Genomic DNA, 20,041 nt, shown 5'->3' with positions numbered 1-20,041 from the left:
ATACACAGAAGTCTTTTTTGAAAGTGATGCACTCTGGGATAACCTACAGTTTGTTATGTGTTTACACTTTGATGCGATGAGTCAACATGCTGTAAGGTCTGTTGGGTCAAACACGATTTGCTTCCATCCTGTGGATTTGTCGGTAGGTGGCCATTAGCATGTACAGTGGAGGGAAACAGTGATTTCATATCCGGAGAGAAAGGGGGCAAGTGGAGAGAGAGAGAAGAGAGAAAGAAGAGAGAAAGAAGAAGAGAGAGGATCAGAGGGAGAGGAGAGAGTCTCAGTGGGACAGCGAACGCCACGTGGGGCAGAGTTAATGTACGACTCTACTGTTGTAATCACTATAATGAAGCGTGGAGCTGCTGCGGAGGGAAGCGGCTGCAGTCCAGTGGGGCCCCAAGAGCTCGACAAATGAGCCCTCAGGTCGGGGAGATGGAGCGGATTGTGTCTGTGTGTGTGTGTGTGTGTGTGTGTGTGTGTGTGTGTGAGGGAGAGAGAGAGAGAGATGGGGCAGGGATTTGGATGGAGCTGGATGAGGAGGATATTTTGGGGAGAGAGCACGAGGAGGATATAGGGGAAGGAGAGCTAAGTCGGCAATGTGTGTGCATGCGCCTGTATGTGTGTATGTGTTTGTGTGTGTGCGTGCGTGATAAATGCTTCATTCCTGTGCTGCCAATGAGTGGAGCACAGAGGAGATGGATGTCCCTGTGTCCCTGTGTCCCTGTGCTTTATGTGATCCTGTCTGAGGCTGTATATCTATCAGAGGCCTTCTTCTCGTTTCAGAAGAGGCTGAAAAACACCGGCAGGCTGAGACGATGGATTCACGTATCGCTACTCTGCTAATTACTGGACATAAACAGCCAAATTGGATATTGATACAGCGTGCAAATATCCATAATTGTCTCCTGAAAACGATTTGTGGGCAGATGGGCCAGATATTTAGGGAAACTCTAGCTTCCTGTAGCGCAGGACAGAGGCCAAGTGACAATATGTGAGGCACCAGATCTATCAGGAGGGAGGATGATGTCACAAAGACATGCAAATGTAAACGCAGGTCTGTCCCCCATCTGGCTGCACGCTTGATCATCCTGGGGACCAGCTGAGGAGAAGAAGAGCCCGGGATGATGACTGAAGCTTCATCAACCCCTCTCTCTCTCTCTCTATCTCTCTCTCTCTCTCTCTCTCTCTCTCAGTCTTTCTCACTCTTTCTCGAACAAATGAAAAATCGCTTCAGAGAGAGAGAAAGAGAGTGAGAGAGGGAGAGAGGGAGAGAGGGAGAGAGAGACAGAAAGAGAGCAGATGAAAATAGCTCAGTAGGTAACAGCTGACTCACACGGCAGGCAGGGTCTCGGGCAGGCAGCCATTCCAGCACCGTGCATCAAATGAAACAGAACTTTGTGTAACTCGCACTGTAAATCGGTAAATCAACCTGCTGTTGGCGTGTAACCAACGTCCAGAGCGGCGTTTTCTGCACGCCTGCCTGCCTGCCTGCCTCCCTCCCTCCCTCCCTGCACTGCCCGGCGGTGACATCACCAGCTGCTATTTATCACGTTTGACAGCAGGGCCCATGGGGTGGGGTGGTGCTGGTGGGGGCTGTAGGGGTGGGGGGTGGGGTTTGGGGCAGGTTAGTTGTGACGTAGCGACCATCAGCTAACCGCCCGCTTCATTCATCACTGCGCTGAGGAAGAGGAGGCCTGTGCTGTGAAATGGAAATAGAAGATGAATCAGGCTGGCTTTATGAGCCGTGCAGCGTTGGACTGGTGCCGGAGGGAAACAATGCTGCAACATTTGTCTGTCTTACCTCTGGTTTGATGAGAGGATCGATGCTTATTTCATCTCTTCATGCCCAGCAGAGAAATGAATTGGAGGTTGTGATCAGGTCCTTGTTTACAATATTCAAACCGACACACAGTAACCCCCCCTCTTCTTCCTCTCTGCCCCATCCTCAGGTTGAGGCCGTCTGAGCGATGCAGTCTCTGTTCGGCGGCGGCGAGCTGGGGCTGCTGGGAGGGGGCGGCGAGGCTGGGGGCCTGAAGGAGGACGGCTGCGGCAGCGTGGCCTGGCGCCCCTCGCCCATGCCCCCCGATGACGTCTACTCGGCCTCCCACTTTGCCCTCATCACCGCCTACCAGGACATCAAGACGCGGCTGGCGTGCCTGGAGCGAGAGAACACCAGCATCAAGAGGAAGCTGAAGATCTACGAGATCAAGGTGAATCTTACCTCATATACACACTGAGTTACATTACATCTTACAGCATAAAGATGTACTTTAATGCAGCATTTTCCCGCTACACTGCTAATATTTGACTTGACTTTCTATCAGACAGTAGTAAAGCGGCGAGAGGCTAAAAAAAGGAGAGGACGTGTTGTTGGACTTTGATCCTGGACTTTAAAGGTGACTCGGAAAGTCGGGAATCGTTCTGTCTGTGGGCTCAAGGCGAGCTTGTAATTAAAAGTGATATTGGATTCTATATATATATAAAAACAATAAAGAGAGCCGGGAGCGAGGCAGGAAAAGAAGCGTCCCTCTGGCCTGTGCAGGTTTAAGTTTATACATCAGACTGAAAAGCATCACTGCGGCTGAATCGAAGGTGTTCATTCATCTTTATAAGACGATGTGATGAGGTTAGACTGCAGGCTGTGTGTTCTGCAGATGTTTTTTGTGAATACTTTAAGCATTACAGGTTTTGCTACTTGGTTCGTTTGATCATAGCAGCTGGTCGCCTACTTCCTCCTCATAGCGGAGGTCAGCAGGTCACCGAGGCTCAACCAGGTCACGGTTTGAGCTCAGACGTTGGAATCGTGCACGACTCATAGAACACAGAGCGGACAAAAGCTGGCAAATATGGGCTCTCCGTCGCGCCAATGTGTGTGTGTGTGCAAGGCTGGAAATGGCGATGCTCCGACACACAGCGGAATTTATGAGGATTTGTTCTGCTCTGCTTGCTGTGGTGAAGTTTACCGAGTCCCTGTTTTCCCAACATGCTCTAATAGGTGGGATTGCCGTTCCCGACGTCCACATTCCTCTCAGAAACAAACTGAAACCGCCTGGTGTCTATGGTTTCTGTTATGAAGACGTTGGACCATGTCACAGCAGGCGTGAGAGATGTGGGTTGAAGCGAGGGAAAGGGAAACGGTGGGGAAACGGGAAGAGAGAGAGAGGGAGAGAGGAGACGAGGTAAAGACGCAGGAGGAGCGAAGCCACCCATGGATATTCTGATTAGAGCGTCTGATTAGTGTTTGTGCTGCTCTATTTACTGCTAGATGTCTACAGAGGAGTTGAATATCCGGATTAAAGGCAGATGAAAAGGTTAATACTGCTGCTGATTTGGAATGGTTTGGGGATTTGGGATGAGAGTTTGCTGTTCCGCTTTGTCCTTCCTCTCCGGATCGCTCCTGTGAGTGTGTGTGTGTGTGTGTGTGTGGGGTATCGTTTTAGCAGCTGTTTGCTCAGGGGCCCGTTTCCAAAGAGACAGGTGTTGAAGGAAGTGCAGATGTTGGCTGTTGGGAATATTACTGCACACCTGCGCCTTTGTAGATCTGAGATACTGACAACGTTCAAATCCTCCATAAGCCCACAGATGGAGATGTTTTCTATACTGCAGCACGACACACACACACTCACGCACACTCACACACATACAATTGATGCAGAAATGTTTCACAAGAGCATTTTTCGAAGCCATCTTAAGTCAGGTTTCCCCCCGCAGGCTTAAATGCTAAATGCCTGAGCGCCCTGCTGTAATGATGCAAATGGAAGAGCCTCCTGCCGCTCTGAGCATAGATTGAATATGAGGCGGTGGGTTTAAAGTGCCCCGTGCTCAGCGGCGTGAGGAATCTGGGGGCCCGCACGGGGATTCGCACATCTCCTCTAACATTTACTGCAATCCTGAGCGGAGAGATGTTCCTCTTAATGGCTGTTTGCTCCTCAAATAGACTCGGCTGAAGTGGCTGGGAAATTACAGAGGAAAATGAAGCGAGCCTACCGCAATTATGGCAGTCACTTGAAATGTAAATGTATTTGCAGCTATTTACAGCGTAGAACCACCAGGTTTGGATCTCGTCTACCACAGAATTCCAAACAATAACTCTCCCCTGCCTTTCGTTCTGATACGAGGCAAATTACAACAATTACAACGCTACGATGATTCCAGTCAAATCTGCGTAATCATAGTTGCAATCCTTATAGGGTGTGTGTGACATCGCTCATGATGGAGTTACCTTGTTTCCATATCAATGTCTCTGTTCTCCTTCTTCTTCTTCTTCTTCTCAGTTCCCTATGATCAATGAGTTCGGGGAGGACACAAACTCCTACTGCTCCTTCGAGAGCAAAGAGACGGCGCTGCTGCACTCGGAGAACGGGAACCTGCAGCAGAGAGTCAACGTCCTCACACACGAGGTAAGACAGGGAAGACAGGGAGACAGAGACAGAGAGAGGAAGACAAAGAGGAATCGAGGCCAAACAGGCATTGACGTGCGCTGAAAGACGTCCAGAACTAATTAAGCTCCAAGGCTGCTGTTCAGGCAGAATCACAGCGGATTGATTTGGTTTCTTAGTCGGTAACAATGTGACACACAGAGTTTTCACACTGCCGTTCTATTTTAGAGAAGCGAGTTTCAAGGCTTTGCTGAATGTGTGTGTTCTAGACTTTAAAATAAAAAAGCTCTTGGATCGCTGTTGATGCATATTTAATGAGCACATATGAAGCTTTGGATTCACAGTTTGTTCTGCTGTTGCCGTGGCGTTACCATGGTCCAAAATGGGCAGAAAGGAGAGAGAGAGAGAGAGAGAGAGAGAGAGAGAGAGAGAGAGAGAGAGAGAGAGGGGAAGACTGCTCATTCCTCTCAGTCCTAAGGCTAGTGTTTCTATGTGTGTGTGTGTGAGTGACAGAAAAGACACAAGCAGGAAGCTAGTGGTAAACTTGTGTGTGTGTGGTTGTGTGTGTGTGTGTATGTGTGTGTGTGTGTGTGTGTGTGTGTGTGTGTGTGTGTGTGTGTGTGTGTGTCAGAGGCAGATCGACGGTGGAAGGAAATGGTTTACGGGAGCAGCAGCAGCAATGAGAAGCCCAGGACACGAGGTCACACTGAAATGACATTGTGTCACACCTCACTGAGCGTGCTGTAATAGGACAGGGTGACACCCCACACACACACACACACACATATCCCTCCTCTTCTTTTTACTAAATAATGGTCTTACAGAAGATGGAACATAGCAAGGAGTTCAAATTACGAATTGGAAATAATCTTGTCAGGAAATTGGACCAGCTGAGGAGAAGAAGAGCCCGGGATGATGACTGAAGCTTCATCAATCTCTCTCTCTCTCTCTCTCTCTCTCTCTCTCTCTCTCTCTCTCTCTCTCTCTCTCTCTCTCTCTCTCTCTCTCTCTCTCTCTCTCTCTCTCTCTCTCTCTCTCTCTCTCTCTCTCTCTCTCTCTCTCTCTCTCTCTCTCTCTCTCTCTCTCTCTCTCTCTCCCCCTCTCTCTCTCTCTCTCTCTCTCTCTCTGTGTTCCGACGCTGTTGACGAGCCTGTCCTCACCTTGGCGCCTGGTCCTCTACAGCATATGTTACCATAGACACACTGAATAGGCCCTTCGTCGCTCCGGCACACGCTGATCTGAAGGTTCGCCCTTGCCGCCTCGTTCTCTTTGTCTCGTCTTTGCTTTCAACAAGTGAGCAGATATCTCACTACCAATCCCGAAGAATCTCCCTACTTCTTTCTGCCATATCCGTTCCTCTCTCTCTCGCCACACGTGTGTCACACGGTGATGAGCTTCACCCTCCGTCATGACAGCAGGCAACTACACTGTTTCTTTTATCATGACGAGGGACAATTTGTCAAAAGTTGTGATTTCTATCCCACTCTGGAGACGCAGCGAGGCTTCTCTTTGTGCTTTTGTGTCCCTTAATTTGGGTCGTTACACAACAGCCTCTTTCTCTCTCACAGCCAGCAAAGTTTGAGAGCTGACAAAGACGGAGAAGGGAAATGTATGTCAAGGCTTTTCTTCCTCTTTCCCCGTCTCTCTCCCTCTTTCTCTCTCTCTCTCTCCAGCTTCAGAAGAGGAAAGAGAGAGAGGAGCAGTTGGAGGATGTGATCCAGGCCTACGAGAAGATCCACATGGAGAAAAGCAACATGCAGAGGGATCTCGACAAGATGGTGAGAAGCATCGTCAATACTCATAAGAATGACTGATTTAACGAAGAGGTCAGAGGTCAGGGTCGGCAACAAAACGTGACAGCTCTCGTCTATCCTCTATTCTGCAAAGCCCGATTCCATAGAGACTCACAGATCCTCAAAGTTCCTGGACCTTCTGTTATTTAATCTCAGCTTTATCTGCGTCCCGCTCCGTCGTTACATTTCGCCGTTTCTCTCATCGTCTGATCGCCTCTCATCTCCGAAAAAGAAAAAAAGAAAGCGGAGCTCTCTGTCGCCGGTAGCGGGTCGCAGACAGTTCAAACCTGGCAGAGGCGTCCAAGTGAACAGATTGTCAGTCTGGCTTTTCCCACATTCCCGCTGCGATAATAAAGCGTCTTCATCCGAGAGGGAATCCATCCAGCCGCCTCAGCACTTTGAAACAGTCAGAGCGATTAAGGGAAGAGTGGCCGCTCGCCAAGAACCAACGCAGTTACACAATGTCACCCCGACGTTGTGGCTTTGATCATTAATACGGCTCTAGCCAAGCGCCGAGCCTCATTGACCTTTGCCCCCGCTGCCATAATAGCCACCATTAGCCAAGTGAAAAGACCTTGCTGGGGCGAAACGTTGCCTTGATAAATAATCATTTGAGAGCATGAAACTCAGTGAGCAGACGCCCTCTCTCTCTCTTTTGCTACTTTGTGCGCCCCTCTTCCCCATTCTGCTCAATAATGCGCGTGTGTGTGTGTGCGTCTGTGTGTGTGTTCGATTTACAGACCAGCCTGGTGGAGAAGCACGTGGAGCGCATCCTGGGCCTGGAGTCGGCTCTGAGGCAGAGAGACAGCTCACTGCAGAAGCTCAACATGCAGCTGCACAGCAAAGACATGCAGTACCTGCAGCTGCACGCCGGGCCGGACGCACACAGTGAGTGACAGAGAGAGAGAGAGAGAGAGAGAGAGAGAGAGAGAGAGAGAGAGAGAGAGAGAGAGAGAGAGAGAGACAGGAGACCAGACGGACAGACGGATGGACAGAGGTAGAGATAGATATAAAGATAGATTGATTGTATAAGGTTGGCTTTGGACTGAGATTTGAGAAGAAACTGTTTAATGTGAGAATATTTGTTAAAGCGTTGCGCTCGCTTCTTCTCTGCTGTTTTTCAGCTCTTAAGCAAATCCGACGATCCGGCCAGAAAAGATTTCAGCAAGGTCAGTCGATTCGCCGGCCCGTTGGCAGGAGAATCAGCTTGGCCATTTTGTTCTTATTCCCCAGTCAGACGAGTAGCGCTGCAAAACCTACGTGGGTGCTGTAGATGGAATTCAATCGTCGGATAATAGAAAGTGTTTGGAGCGGCTCCCTCGCTGTGAAGTCCAGCATTTCTTTCACTATTCAGCCTGTCTCTTCCATCTGTAGAACAAAATGCCGGAAAATCTGTGCTATAATACGCCTTTCTTACATCGCAAATATATAAGAAATGTAAAGAAAAGTGCGGACAGGATAGGTCGCCCCCTCTTCTCCTCTATCTGTGTTTGTGCTGAGAGTGAAATACGCCTGAACGCAGCACGGAATCCCTCAAGGTAGAACCGCTTTTGGTTGTAAAGCCAAACTGTCCCACCAAGTCAGCACATTCTCTTGTTTTTGTTTGGAGGCTGCAAATTTGAGATGATAGATGCAATTGGCTCCTGCTGCATTTTACTACACGTGGCTGCGGTTCGCTGCATGATCAGCTCTGCTCCTGTGGAACGAACGTGGGAGTCGAGTAGAAACATTTGAATAATGTGTCATCCGCCGGCCTCGGATGATGCTCGCGTCGACGACATCGCGCCCAGTGAGGATGAGGAGGAGGAGGCAGAATGTTGTGTGTGTGCTTATGTGCAAGACGACGTGACAAATTGCGTATGAATGAGGGCGCAGCTCGGGAAAAAAAGGGACGCAGCGGACGCATACACGTGCGGCGCGAGCGTGAGTGTGAGTGTGAGGAGGCAGGAGGTAGGAATCGGGATAAAAGACTTCTGCTGGGGTTTTTTGCAATATCTTCTGGCTCAAGGACGGAGTCTGTGTGAGCGGAGCTGAGTCACAAAACCGACGCGCCCACGCAGATCACAGCACCCAGGTACAAATCCTGACCCTGGTAAAGCGCCGACATCGCTGATTCGTACTCCTCGACGGTGCACAAAGCAGAATGCAGCAGATTCTTCTTCTTTATTGAGTCAAGGGGAAGAAAAATTATCTGAGCGTGAAAAGAGTAATGAAGAGTTGAATCTGAGCCACGCAAGCGATGAAACTAAACTAACACGTCAAGTAAAAGGTGTTTGGAACAAGAATGAGACTTTCAGATTCGAGTTATTAAGCGTCATAATAAATGTTTGGGATAATATCATGTCAATAATAACAACAATGCAAAAACTCACCCTTCATCAGTGCTGGACTGCCCCGCCCTGACCCTCCAGAGCTCCCGTAGCTTGGACACCCTGTCAGACCTGAAGCTGCAGCGTCTAGAGGCGGAGCTAGAGGGGGCGCGGCACGAGGCCCAGGGGGCGTGTCGGCGGGAGGAGGAGCTGAAGGGGGCGTGCGAGCGGCTGAAGGAGGAGATGATGCAGCTGCAGAACAGCCACAGGGAGAGGGTCAGTGATGGACACACACACACACACACACACACACACAGATCTCTTCTCTCCATCCAAATCACTCAAAACCTATCAACCCTTTTTCAAGATTCCAAAATTTGGTTTTCTCTCTCATGTTTTCCCTAATTTTCTCACCCTGTGTGCACGTTAACCTAATTTCATGCTCTACTTTGGCAGGAAATGACTTCTCCGTGTAAGCAGTGTGATGTGGAGTGGATAAAGAAGGTGGGAGACGAGCAGTAAGTGACACCAGCGATTCCCTGGGCGCCAGGGGGGGGGGGAGGGGGGAGGGGCCTGAGAACAGCGAGAGAAGGAAGGTGAGCGAGGAAGCGAGGGGAGAAGAAAAGGTCGGACAAGGACACAGAGGGAAGAATCGATGTGAGGTGGGAAGGGAAGAACGAGAGGATGAGAGAGAGAGAGAGAGGAGCCGTGATGCGTTCAAGTGACCTCCGGTGGCCACGATGGGGCTTCAAATGCAGCAATTATAAGAGCTGGTATCACTGCAAGAGCTGCTGTGTCCAATCATTTGTTCAAAGAGACTTGGTGTTGACAGGAGGTCTTTATGACCTGTAGGGGGCAGTGTAAGCACAGGGTAACGTCACATCTTGTCCATTTCCTTATATCTGTTTCTATGTGCTGACATCTCCCATCCGTCCACAAGAGCAATAAGAACAACATTCATCTCTCTCTTTCATGCCATTTATCATATATTTGAAGCTGGGCTGTCTCTCTCTCACACACACACACACACACACACACACACACACACACACACACACACACACACACTCTGCTGTTTGTAAGGTGTCGCAGGTATAATAAAGAATAAAATCAACCGCAGCCAGTCAGGCATAGACTCCCACACACAGAGTGAAACCCCAGACGTGTTTCGATGTGGAGCAAACTGAAAGTAACTGGTGAGGCAGCCAAGCGGAGGCAGAGTAGTACTGAGTGTGTGCGTGTGTGCGTGTGTGCGTGTGTATGTGTGTGTTTGTGTGTGTTTGTGTGCGTGTGTGTGTACCCACTGCTTTTTCCACACCTTGGTTACCTCTTGGTTTTACTCATCAATATCACTCACTCCCACTGTAAGAAACCCCTGGTGGCTATTTCCTTCTGTGGCCCTTTTTCTTGTAATCAGGCTCATTTAGAGTAAACGGCACAGATTCATGGGTGCACCTTTGCCCTACTTGTCGATGTGTAATGAAAGAGAGAGTGTTACTTTAAATCTTTGGGATTTGCAAATTACTTTAAATAAACATAGTTTAAGGGGCAACTGCAGTATTTTCAAGTTGTCAGAAACATCAAGTATAATTTGAACCTTCTCACATTCATTTAATATTTCATAAACCACCAAAAGCTTTGATTTCTATAATGATCATTATTCTTTTCTCTATTCTGTCTCTCCCCAATTTGTGACAGACACCACGTGCTTCACTCCAACACTTGTTCAGTCATGTTGGATGATTGCATGAGGGGGCTTTTGTTTCCGTCAGCCAAACTAATATTAACTCAGAATGAGCTGCCCACCGGCCACAAACGGTACTGGCAGCCACCTGGCAGCGCTCAAGAGCAGACTGACTGACTGACTGACTGACTGACTGACTGACTGACTGTAAGTGCAAGCAGTTTCTTATAAATGAAGGCAAACAGCTGGGTGACAAAGTCAAGGAGCCAAGAATAAGGCAACTTCAGTGCATTCAACCCTCATTAAAACTAGAAATGCAGTCAGAGAGGAGCAGCTATACACTTGATTTCACTGATGTTGTTATAGCGCCACCATCAGGCTCTTTTTTGCATAAGAAGTGAGCGCAACAAAACTTGGTAACAATAGACTAGTGCCACCCATTACAGCGCCACCTTCAGGCTGAATGAAAGACATCCAAACCCTGGTAACCTGCCAAATCCGCTACAAAATGGATGACAACTGTAGGTTACGGCCATGACAGACACACAGACAGACAGACACACAGACAGATAGACCGTGTTTATCTCGGCCCATTGCCTCTCTAAAGACACTCGATGCCGCTTTTCCTTTCAGTTTGACGCCCGTCCCGATGTGAAATCCTCCTCATCTGTACGTGACATCAGTAAATAACATGCGTGAATGAGTGTTAAAGCTCTACATCTGATGGCACACATCCATAGTAACTGAGTAATACAACTTCCTTTTGCAGAACATCATTAGTACGTGTTTGGGGTAAAACTGCGGCTGGGACAGTTTGACACCTCTGTGCGTTCCTCTGAAGTGTCTCATGCAGATAGCAGAAGTAAAAAAAAGTGTGTGACCGTGTAATGCACGGACAACAGAGTGTGAAAAACCCCTGCTGCTATCTGATGACCGTTTAACACCTTTAAATGCCTGCTGCTGAGTTCAAGGAGTGGCATTAAATTTACAAATCTGTTTATTCACCCCTACATCCTGTGGAAATGACATTTACTGCCCTGAATTTGGGTGTAGTTCTAAAGAAAAAAATACATATTTAGCAGAGAGTGTTACCGAGCACAGATCTCTCAGCGACGGTGAATTCTTTGATACAACCGACAGGGTCACAGGGCAGGTTTCAGCCCACACACACACACACACTGCCCTCATCGTCTCCCACGCGCTCACTGCCGTGCCTGATCGATTCACCAACACCAATGTCGTGTTGCATTATTAGGATTATGGCTCCACTCGCCCACGCTTCTCTCTGCACAGCATGCGTGCACGGTTACAGGCAAATAAGGCAAAAATAAAAATAAATTGGATACAAACACACACCGGGGTAGCTTGCAAGGTATTTTTAGATGCAGAAAGAAAGACAAAGTGATCAAGTTCTTTTCTTTTTGCCCTGCACACTCGTCTGCAGGTGTTCACACGTCGATTCTGCAGAGAGGTGTTGCTGTTTGACCTTTGCCGCCAACACAAAAGCTAAACTCACACGAGGCAGACAGAATAGCACGTGAAAAGGAAGAGCTGCATGAATCCGAGCTGAGATTTACAGTTTGTATATATGTAAGAAAGAGCATGTATCACTTTGGAGTCGCGGGAGAGCAGTGAGGCAAAACGGACAAACTTCCTTTACTTCCTCGGGGCTCTTTGGAAATCTATGGATCATGAATCATGCATGTAAGTAACAGAAATGACTGAGATTTTCCTGTTCAGGTGTTAAACGGGTACGCTTATGTCACATCTCTGGCTGTGGTTGACCCACATCCATACTAATATTCATTCTGTACCACACCGAACAACAGAATGGTGTTGGAAATAGCTTTGCTAAAGTGGGAGATGAAGGGGGCTCCATACCCATCGCTGGCTGGCTGAGTCATAGCAGGTTGGTGGAAAACAAGGTGGGCCAGCGGCAGAAGCCACCTGCCAGCTGACTTATTCTCACTATTAGAATTCTTTCATCTCACCCTGAAACAACATCCCAGAATGAATTTTTATGACAACGTTGTAGAGAATGTGTTGAAGAATTCTGCCATTAGTGCTGGTGTGTGTTCTGTCTTTGCAAAGATGTAACGAATGTGAAGAAGTCTCAGCATTTTCACTTCTAGAATATATGTGATATACTCACACACACGTATTAAGACTCAATTAAGTTAGTGTGTGGGTTTGCATGGCTTTAATTTGACAGTGTGTATTTTCTCTGCTGTGTAAGCAGGGATACACACGTGTTTCTTCTTTTTCTCTGCCGTGAAAGTTCATATCTACTCCTGTGTAGCAGAAATCCCCCAGAATATGCATTTACATGAATACGCCTGCTGCTCTGCCTTCTTCTATCCGCCACCATCTATATGCAGGAATGATGCAATGAGTCAAGTACTTTGATAAGATTTGCTTTACGTGATCTGGCAGCTTGGTGACGCGACACTGAAACCCATCGCTCTCTTCTAACCATTTGTTCTCAGCTTCGCAATTGAAATCTTCACTTTTAGCCGCAGCATGAAAATTTGAAGGTATAGGTAAGAATCTGATAAATTTGCTTATTTATGGTGTTTATGAGAGCAGATTTGTCAGCTTTAAGAAACCAGCAGGTCTCAAAGTGTGGTGTGGGTACAGCCAGTATGACCTCCGACTGATTGCCTGGTGGTTGGGCAAAGATTAATCTGGATTAGCTGCAAAATGGTACCTAGATTATTACTCAGTAGTGGTTACGAAAGTTTGAGAAGCGGTGATAATGAGATCAACCTCCTGTTATTTGTGAAAATATTGAATAGTTTCCAGGTTTCAGCCTCTCAGTCTTGTAATTGATGCGTTTATCTGCCCCCGCTGCTGCTAGAATGACTCAATTTCACTTCAAGTCTGGTGGAGTTAAGAAAAATTGGTCAGATTTTAGAGATTAACTGCTGTTTATCAGATCAGAGTGTTGCAGAGAGACACACAAACACGCACACACACACACGCGCGCTGTTTTTCTGCATTTAACCACATAAATAGCACATATGAAATTGCTGCTTAGCAACTATCGCATCGCCTTTGTTACAGATGTATGTTGCGTGTACTTTCTGCACTGTAGACGTGTCTACCACCTTCTTCAAATCAAACGACCTCTCACCCTCCCGACCATGATTCAGATCATTTTCTACTCTGTAAAAATTAAGCTTTAGGGCAAATTCCACCCCCGTTGCCATGGTTAAGGCAGAGAAGCCTGCAAGTAATCCAGCCTTGTTTATGGTTCTTGAAATAGAGTTACTCTGTCAACGCGGCCCGTGAGGCAGACGAGGCACATCTTGCGTGACGTGGTGTGATTTTTGTGCATGAAATTATGCGCTGTAATTTACACTCTAAAAATACAAGCCTCCAAATTAGCCGGAGTTGTCAGGCCGCGTCATTCCCGCTGAAAAGTCGAGGGGAAGGATCAGATGAAAGGGTGTTCTATTGCATGACTTAAACCGGATCTAATTATACTGGAGACAGTTACAATAACGACTCCCTCTTCTCTCCCCTGCAGGGTGAATCTGGCTCTGGCCTATACGGAGTTAACGGAGGAGCTGGGACGCCTCCAAGCTCTGAGCTGCAAGCAGACGGAGATTCTGAGGAAAGCCTCGCAGGAGAAGGCCAGCCCAGGTTTGCATCTGTCCACAGGAATAAAGACGAATAAAGAGGAAAATCTGCATCATCTTCATGTCCAATATTCTATAATGGCCTTAAATAAGATGCCCTTAAAACAAACTGGCTCTAAATGCAGATCATCCTCCAAGTTCTCTATTCTTCTACATTTGTTTTGTTGCCACTGTGGCAGGCACGCTGCAAACACTGAACAGCAGCAACACTTGTGTGTTCCTGCACACGGTCAGAGTTACATGCATCCCTCGCGTCTCACAACTGTGCATCTCCTACTCACCACAAAACCAAACAGCTCTGCCTCACAGAGCAGCGCCTCAGAGTGCAACACGTGAATTACAGCACAGAAATCAATCAATAACTGGAGTTTTCTGGAACTAAAAGTGTGGGGGGGAGAGGGGGGAAAACAAAAAAACCCAAATCGCTTCTTTTTCCCTCCCGAGACCGTCAAGTGTCACATTAATCTAACTTGAATGGTGTTTCCGCACAATTAGACGAAAGATTTTGTGAGGGTTGTGATTGCTTTTAGGCTATTATTACAACAAAAACAATACTTTTGAGCAAATCAATGATTTAATCAGGGAAATGGGATTCTTAGAGGAGTCATAAAGTGTCTCCTGGGTGTTATACCATAAAGATGTGAATACTCCCAACGGGCTGCTTTCTCCTCTTTTGGGGGCCCTGAGAGTGTGTAGAACATAAACACCTCCTCCCCTTTCGCACCTCAACCACCAGGCCATAGATGATGTTTCCTCTTTGAAATGGGAAGTGGAGCTGAACGCTGAGGTGGTGACTAATAGAGGCGACTGACTCATCAACATATTTTCCTTAAATGGCTGATGGCAATCGTGTAATTACAGGAATTGCTACCCGTTGTAGTGTTTTTCTGCAGGTTTTTGGAGGTTTTTCTCAATACAGGGAGTGTGTTTATGTTCAATTAATATTTAATGTTGAGCGTCGGTTTTGTAGACAGCTGTGAATGTTTGGTGATCAAATACAGAGTTGATAATTAAGATCTTATTTTACCAGCACCTGAATTTTAAAAACTATATGTTGACATTCTGTTTGTCCTTTTGTGCCTCCACAGTCCAGCTCCACTCTCCCATCCACCACCAGCGCCACTCGCCCATCCCTCAGCGCCACTCGCCCATCCCACAGCGCCACTCCCCGGCCCCGCCTCAGCCCCACCACTCCCCCATCCAGCAGAGACGCTCCCCGGTGCTGCGCCTCTCCCCCGACATGCACCGCCGCTCGCCCCTGCTGGATGTCAACGACGGCCCCGCCTCCTACTCCTGCAGGCCGCCAAGCCAGCACTTGCGGGCCAGCTTCCAGGGACGCCGCAGCTACTCCGAGGTGGCCGACCCTTCCGCTTACCAGTGCCCGCCCCGCTTCTCTCTAGACCCTGTCTCCACTTTGCCTAAGCCCCGGCCTTACGTCGAAGGCTACTCAAAGCAGCAGCCCCAGCACGGGGGCTCTCCTCTGGCTGGACTGCAGCACAGAGGCTCCCCGTCCCCCCATCAGCCCAGCTCGGGAGGGGACGGGGGCCTGGGCGAGAGCTCCCTGCGCCACTCCAGGGAGATGCCCTTCCCTCTACGTTTTGATCCCAACCCTCCTCCCACGCAGGCTCCCCATCCGCCGCAGTCCTCAGAGGATGAGGAGGAGTGGACGTGCCCGCATACCATCAGCCCACCGCGGACTCTGGGTGTGCTGTCCTCCGCTGTGCCCCCCGGCGTCATGAGAGGCCCGGCGTCCTGCTCCGTCTTCCCCATCCCACAGCGGCCTAACACCCTCAGCTGCCACCCGCCCGGGTATCTCTCAGCAGAGCACGCCCAGTCCTGGCCTTCCATCAACGTGAGTCGACTGTAACATTATTCATCTGATGCCATTTTATACGTTGAAACAATGATATTTGGTCAGTAAAGCCCAAGCCCAAGATCAATAAAACACAGAGTTAGCTCAGCAGGAAGCTTAGGATATAAAGAGAGAAGATCATAAATGAAATATCAAAGCCACATTTAGCCTTAATCAAATCTAAACTACTGCAATAAGTATACAAAAACCGCATGCAGTCTAATTTAAATAGAGACTGACTGATGAAGCAGCAGCTCCCTGTTGCCTGTGAAACAAGCCATTACTCACCAATTGTGTTTTTGTTGCCTCTCTCTGAAGGGTTAATATGAGTCAGACACAAGAGTATGAAAAGGACCACATGAGTCGTATCACACTGAATAATTATGTGTGTGTGTGTGTGTGTGTGTGTGTGTGTGTGTGTGTGTGTGTGTGTGTAGCTGTGGATGGAGACGGAGGAGAGCGACATGCGGAGCTGCCCTCTCTGCCAGCTGATATTCCCCGTCGGTTACCCCGATGATGCCCTCATCAAGCACATCGACTCCCACCTGGAGAACAGCAAGATCTGATCGCCATGGCAACCAAGCCCGCACACATCTGCACCCTCTCCCGGGGTGGTTTATGTAAGAGACTGGCGGAACCCTGGCGAAATGTTTCTTCGCACCTACAGGTCGTGGATGTAGAAAATGGTGTGTGTGTGTGTGTGTAAGAGAGAGAGAGGGGGAGAAAGAAAGAGAGAGAGAAGGTTTATGGGGTTGTTACCTCACTCATATGATCACCGGTTTTTGTGATAGTTGTGTGGTTTCAGGCGGTTTCAGGTGTCGTGTCGTCGTTCCCACTTTGATTTAGCAAAGTCTGCCGAGAAACGAGGACGAGAGGCAAAATGGCTGCATGTTCAGGGAGGCGTCATCCTGTCATCGCCTTTAACCGGGCACCGCTTTCAACTTTCTATATCACACACGCGGCGGGCAAACGCACACGTAAAGGCGACGGATCGTACCAATCCAGGTTTTACATTTATTTTTGGTGGGGGGCGATTCGTTGCGACTCCGGTTCACTTTCACTTCTTCTGTAAAAAAAAAAGACAAAATAATGAAAAAACTAAAGTGACGTGTTTTTCCAAAAGCAGTTTTTAAGATGTAAAACATTCCACTCGACACAAATGTCTCATGTTTCAATTACATCACGAGTTTGGCGAAGGTGGATGTGCCTGAAGCCGGTTGGTTGGAGGCCCTGCAGGGCGGGGCAGCGGTCTGATCTGTTTATTGAGATTTATCTTTATGCTTGCGGCCTGTTCAGACATTTAAGTATCTTAGCACTTTAAGTTAGCAAAGCTTATACCATATATAATATATATATATATATATTGCCCCCCATACATTTCCTATGTATAATGTACTATTTATATTGTTTATCTGTAATTTATCGAGGCAAAAAAATGTGAAGATATATTTTTGCAAACGGTAACGCAACACGTGTGTCAAGTTGGTGACATGCAGTGTGTCGCCGTGTGCTTGCACATTATTGTATATATTGAGAGAGAGAGAGAGAAAGAGAGAGGGGGGGGGGTCAAAGGTCGAAATCCTGCCGCACAGATGCCACGAGATGCTTTTCTGTAAAACAGTTTGGATTCATTCCTCTAATGGGTCTTTCCAAAGATCTGACTCCGTTTTGATGTGACGACTGGCCCGGACACACACACTGTCTCTGAGTGTTTGTTGAGACGTGATATCAGAAACACCATCTCAGTCAGCGGCGTTTGATCTGCAGGGTTTAAGCAACGACCGTATTTTTATTGAGATGTTGATATTGGGGTTTGGTTTTTATCACAGAGGAATCTCATCTGGAGATCCACGTGAGAGACTTGAACGTTTTTTTAAAAATCAAAAACCTACACTGATGTCAGCAAAATCCGAAGCTTTCAGGGGTTGTGCCTACATACATACACACACACACGCGCACACACACACATATACACACACACACGCATCAAGCATTAAAGGCGGGTTGTATTTGCCTGTGAGACGACATGTTCAGGGTAGAAGAGCTTGTGGATGCTGTACGATGTGATACACTTCTTTTTTTCTGGTTGACATTTAGGTTCAAGGTCTTGAGTCGAGTAACATCTTAACCCACTGAAGTTCCCTTGAGCAACACTCCAAATCCGAATCGAAGCCTCTAAGGCAGCACGGACATACTCAATCAGTACTTATGAGGGCTTTAATGACTCCCAACTATTCTATCCTCTATGTATGTTCCTATATCACTCTGTGTAGAAATATTTAAAGATGTGTACAGACAGATATTTTGCAAGTGTGTAAGGCTAATGCAACGTGTACTCTATTGTTTAACCTCAAAATGGGAGTGTGTGTAAATCCATACGTACTCCACGCCAACACAACAATATCTCTGGAGCAGTTCAGTTCTCCTCTACACGGTTAGAACCCGCGGCGCGTCCTCGAGTGAACTCATATCCCTGATTTATCGCTGAATTGCTTGCGGATCTAGGAATTCTTATTCTCTGGAACCACACAGGCGTTACGTGGATTGGATTTCAACAACAGTGTGTTTTTTTTGGTCAGGATATTTTCACTCAGAGGACCTGTGTCGATTCATAACCAAAGACAACAAGCGTACATTTCCTGTTTATGAGAAATGGACTTGGCTCTTTCTAACAGTTTCACATAACACAGGATGTTCACAACCAAAACCTGTTGACCAGCAGCTACAACGTATGTACACGCTCACAATGTGACAGTCAGATGTATATACACACTCATGTGCATCGTCTGTTGCCAACACGACACACCATCCAGTGTAATGATCTATATTAGTCCAGGTTTTTGTCTTTATACTGTCAATGTAGAAACCAAATGGAAAGTGCAAAATGTAAAGTCATCTCGTCTCTCTTCTCCCTTTTTATCCCATTTCAACGAAGTCGCGTCTTGGTTCACTCAGGAGACTAAAAAAAGTTGGATTCACACATCCAGCTGTGGAGACGATCAAGATTAGATTGAATATTTATCCGACAGGAGTCACGTGTGGAATGAAAACCTCCCTAAGATTTACTCAAAAAACTACAATTATACTCCAAAAAGAATCAGATCGTTCGGTGTGTAGATTCCTCCTTGATGATGTGACGACGTGAGTCAGGTCGCTCTCCTGGGTCACGCCAAGAGCCTGTGGAGACTGGAATGCTTATGAGATATAATGTCAAAGACGTCGGTGCGGTGGAACGACACGGCTGGCAAATCAACTTTACAAGTGTGATAAACAAGAGGAAATCAACTACTGAGGTACAGAAAGAGTCGCTTTGTTTCTATGTGTAAATATTCTGAAAAATAAACTGGAACTTGCACTGACACAAGTGTTGGACTGGTTTGATTATGTTTGAATGGAGGTGGTTTCTTATTTCCTTTAGATTAGAGCATTTGAGGCACATAAATTGTAGTTATGTTGTGTTTTGTAGCTGCACAGAATTTAAAAACAGATATGGTTGAACAGAAATATTAATAAGAATCACTGCAACTCTATTCTAATATTATTTTTCAGTTCACAAACATTGTTTAGTTCCCTTTGCATGGCACACACGCATTCCTTTCAAATTAAACACTTTGGTGCATTTACAGTCTTATCACTGCACGGATACAAAAACATCACCTGAGCTCTTTTTCTGCATGAGACGTTTTGTTTTGTTCTCTTGTTCACATCACTTGAATCGTGGTCTTCCCCCCCCCCCCCCCACTTCATCTGCCGAGTTTGTAGCTAAGCTTTTTTTCTCCATCTTTAGCTCTGTGGCTCTCAAACCTCGAGGCATAGCCTGTGTCAGGAAAATGAAAAACACACCCACCCATCCGGGCCACAAAACCACAAACTCTGGTAAGACTGAAAAGGTAACACAAAGTGTGCAGAGAGAGCGAACAGAGAAAAACCACACGTACCCGGTCAACAAGCGATGAAAAGTATTTCTCCTCACTGATCAAAAACAACTCAAATACACGCTCACATACACAAACACACTCGTGCATCACACTGCTTTACAGGCATGCGCGTGTTTCTGAGAACAATGTTTCTATTTACATCTGAATTTCCAATAATCTGTGCTGCATCGTTTGCTCGCTCAGATTGGTTGTGTTTCAATGCCATCATCAATCATCAAACTAACTAATTACCCAACATATACAACAAGATATAAGTTAATATGTTGGCATCCCATAAGATCACAGCTTGAAACAGAATACAAAGGGCTGGAAGATTATCAAACGGCATCATATAGCCTTTATCATATAGCTGTATATATGATGAGGTTTTATAGTGTTCTATTGATGCTCCTCTCACCTCACAGACAATAAGCTATAGATCCTCTGATGTCATGTGGTTTAGTTT

General features: G+C 47.1%; 1 protein-coding gene across 1 annotated transcript; it reads left to right on the top strand.

Moving 5' to 3' along the window:
* Positions 1–1,967: 1,967 nt before the first annotated feature.
* tbkbp1 (TBK1 binding protein 1) lies at positions 1,968–19,022 on the top strand. The gene is made up of 9 exons (XM_076151653.1): positions 1,968–2,210; positions 4,275–4,400; positions 6,053–6,157; positions 6,913–7,060; positions 8,555–8,757; positions 8,938–8,999; positions 13,695–13,810; positions 14,895–15,658; positions 16,096–19,022. The coding sequence occupies exons 1-9, from the start codon at positions 1,968–1,970 to the stop codon at positions 16,222–16,224; spliced, it is 1,896 nt and encodes a 631-aa protein (XP_076007768.1). The 3' UTR covers positions 16,225–19,022.
* Positions 19,023–20,041: the final 1,019 nt, after the last annotated feature.

The sequence above is a fragment of the Genypterus blacodes genome, unplaced genomic scaffold (genome assembly GCF_046128005.1).
Source record: "Genypterus blacodes isolate CSIRO-AG114 ecotype Tasmania unplaced genomic scaffold, CSIRO-AGI_Gbla_v1 ptg000055l_1, whole genome shotgun sequence".
In the NCBI taxonomy this organism is placed as follows: domain Eukaryota; kingdom Metazoa; phylum Chordata; class Actinopteri; order Ophidiiformes; family Ophidiidae; genus Genypterus; species Genypterus blacodes.
The sequence above is the reverse complement of the archived record's forward strand: the minus strand, read 5'-3'. Positions and strand labels throughout refer to the sequence as shown.

Bases quoted from the DNA above. Each gene is read 5' to 3' on its own strand.
- tbkbp1 (XM_076151653.1), top strand. From the start codon at position 1,968: ATGCAGTCTCTGTTCGGCGGCGGCGAGCTGGGGCTGCTGGGAGGGGGC. The intron at 7,061-8,554 runs GTGAGTGACAGA...ACCCTTCATCAG, and splicing joins CGCCGGGCCGGACGCACACA to TGCTGGACTGCCCCGCCCTG. The intron at 15,659-16,095 runs GTGAGTCGACTG...GTGTGTGTGTAG, and splicing joins AGTCCTGGCCTTCCATCAAC to CTGTGGATGGAGACGGAGGA.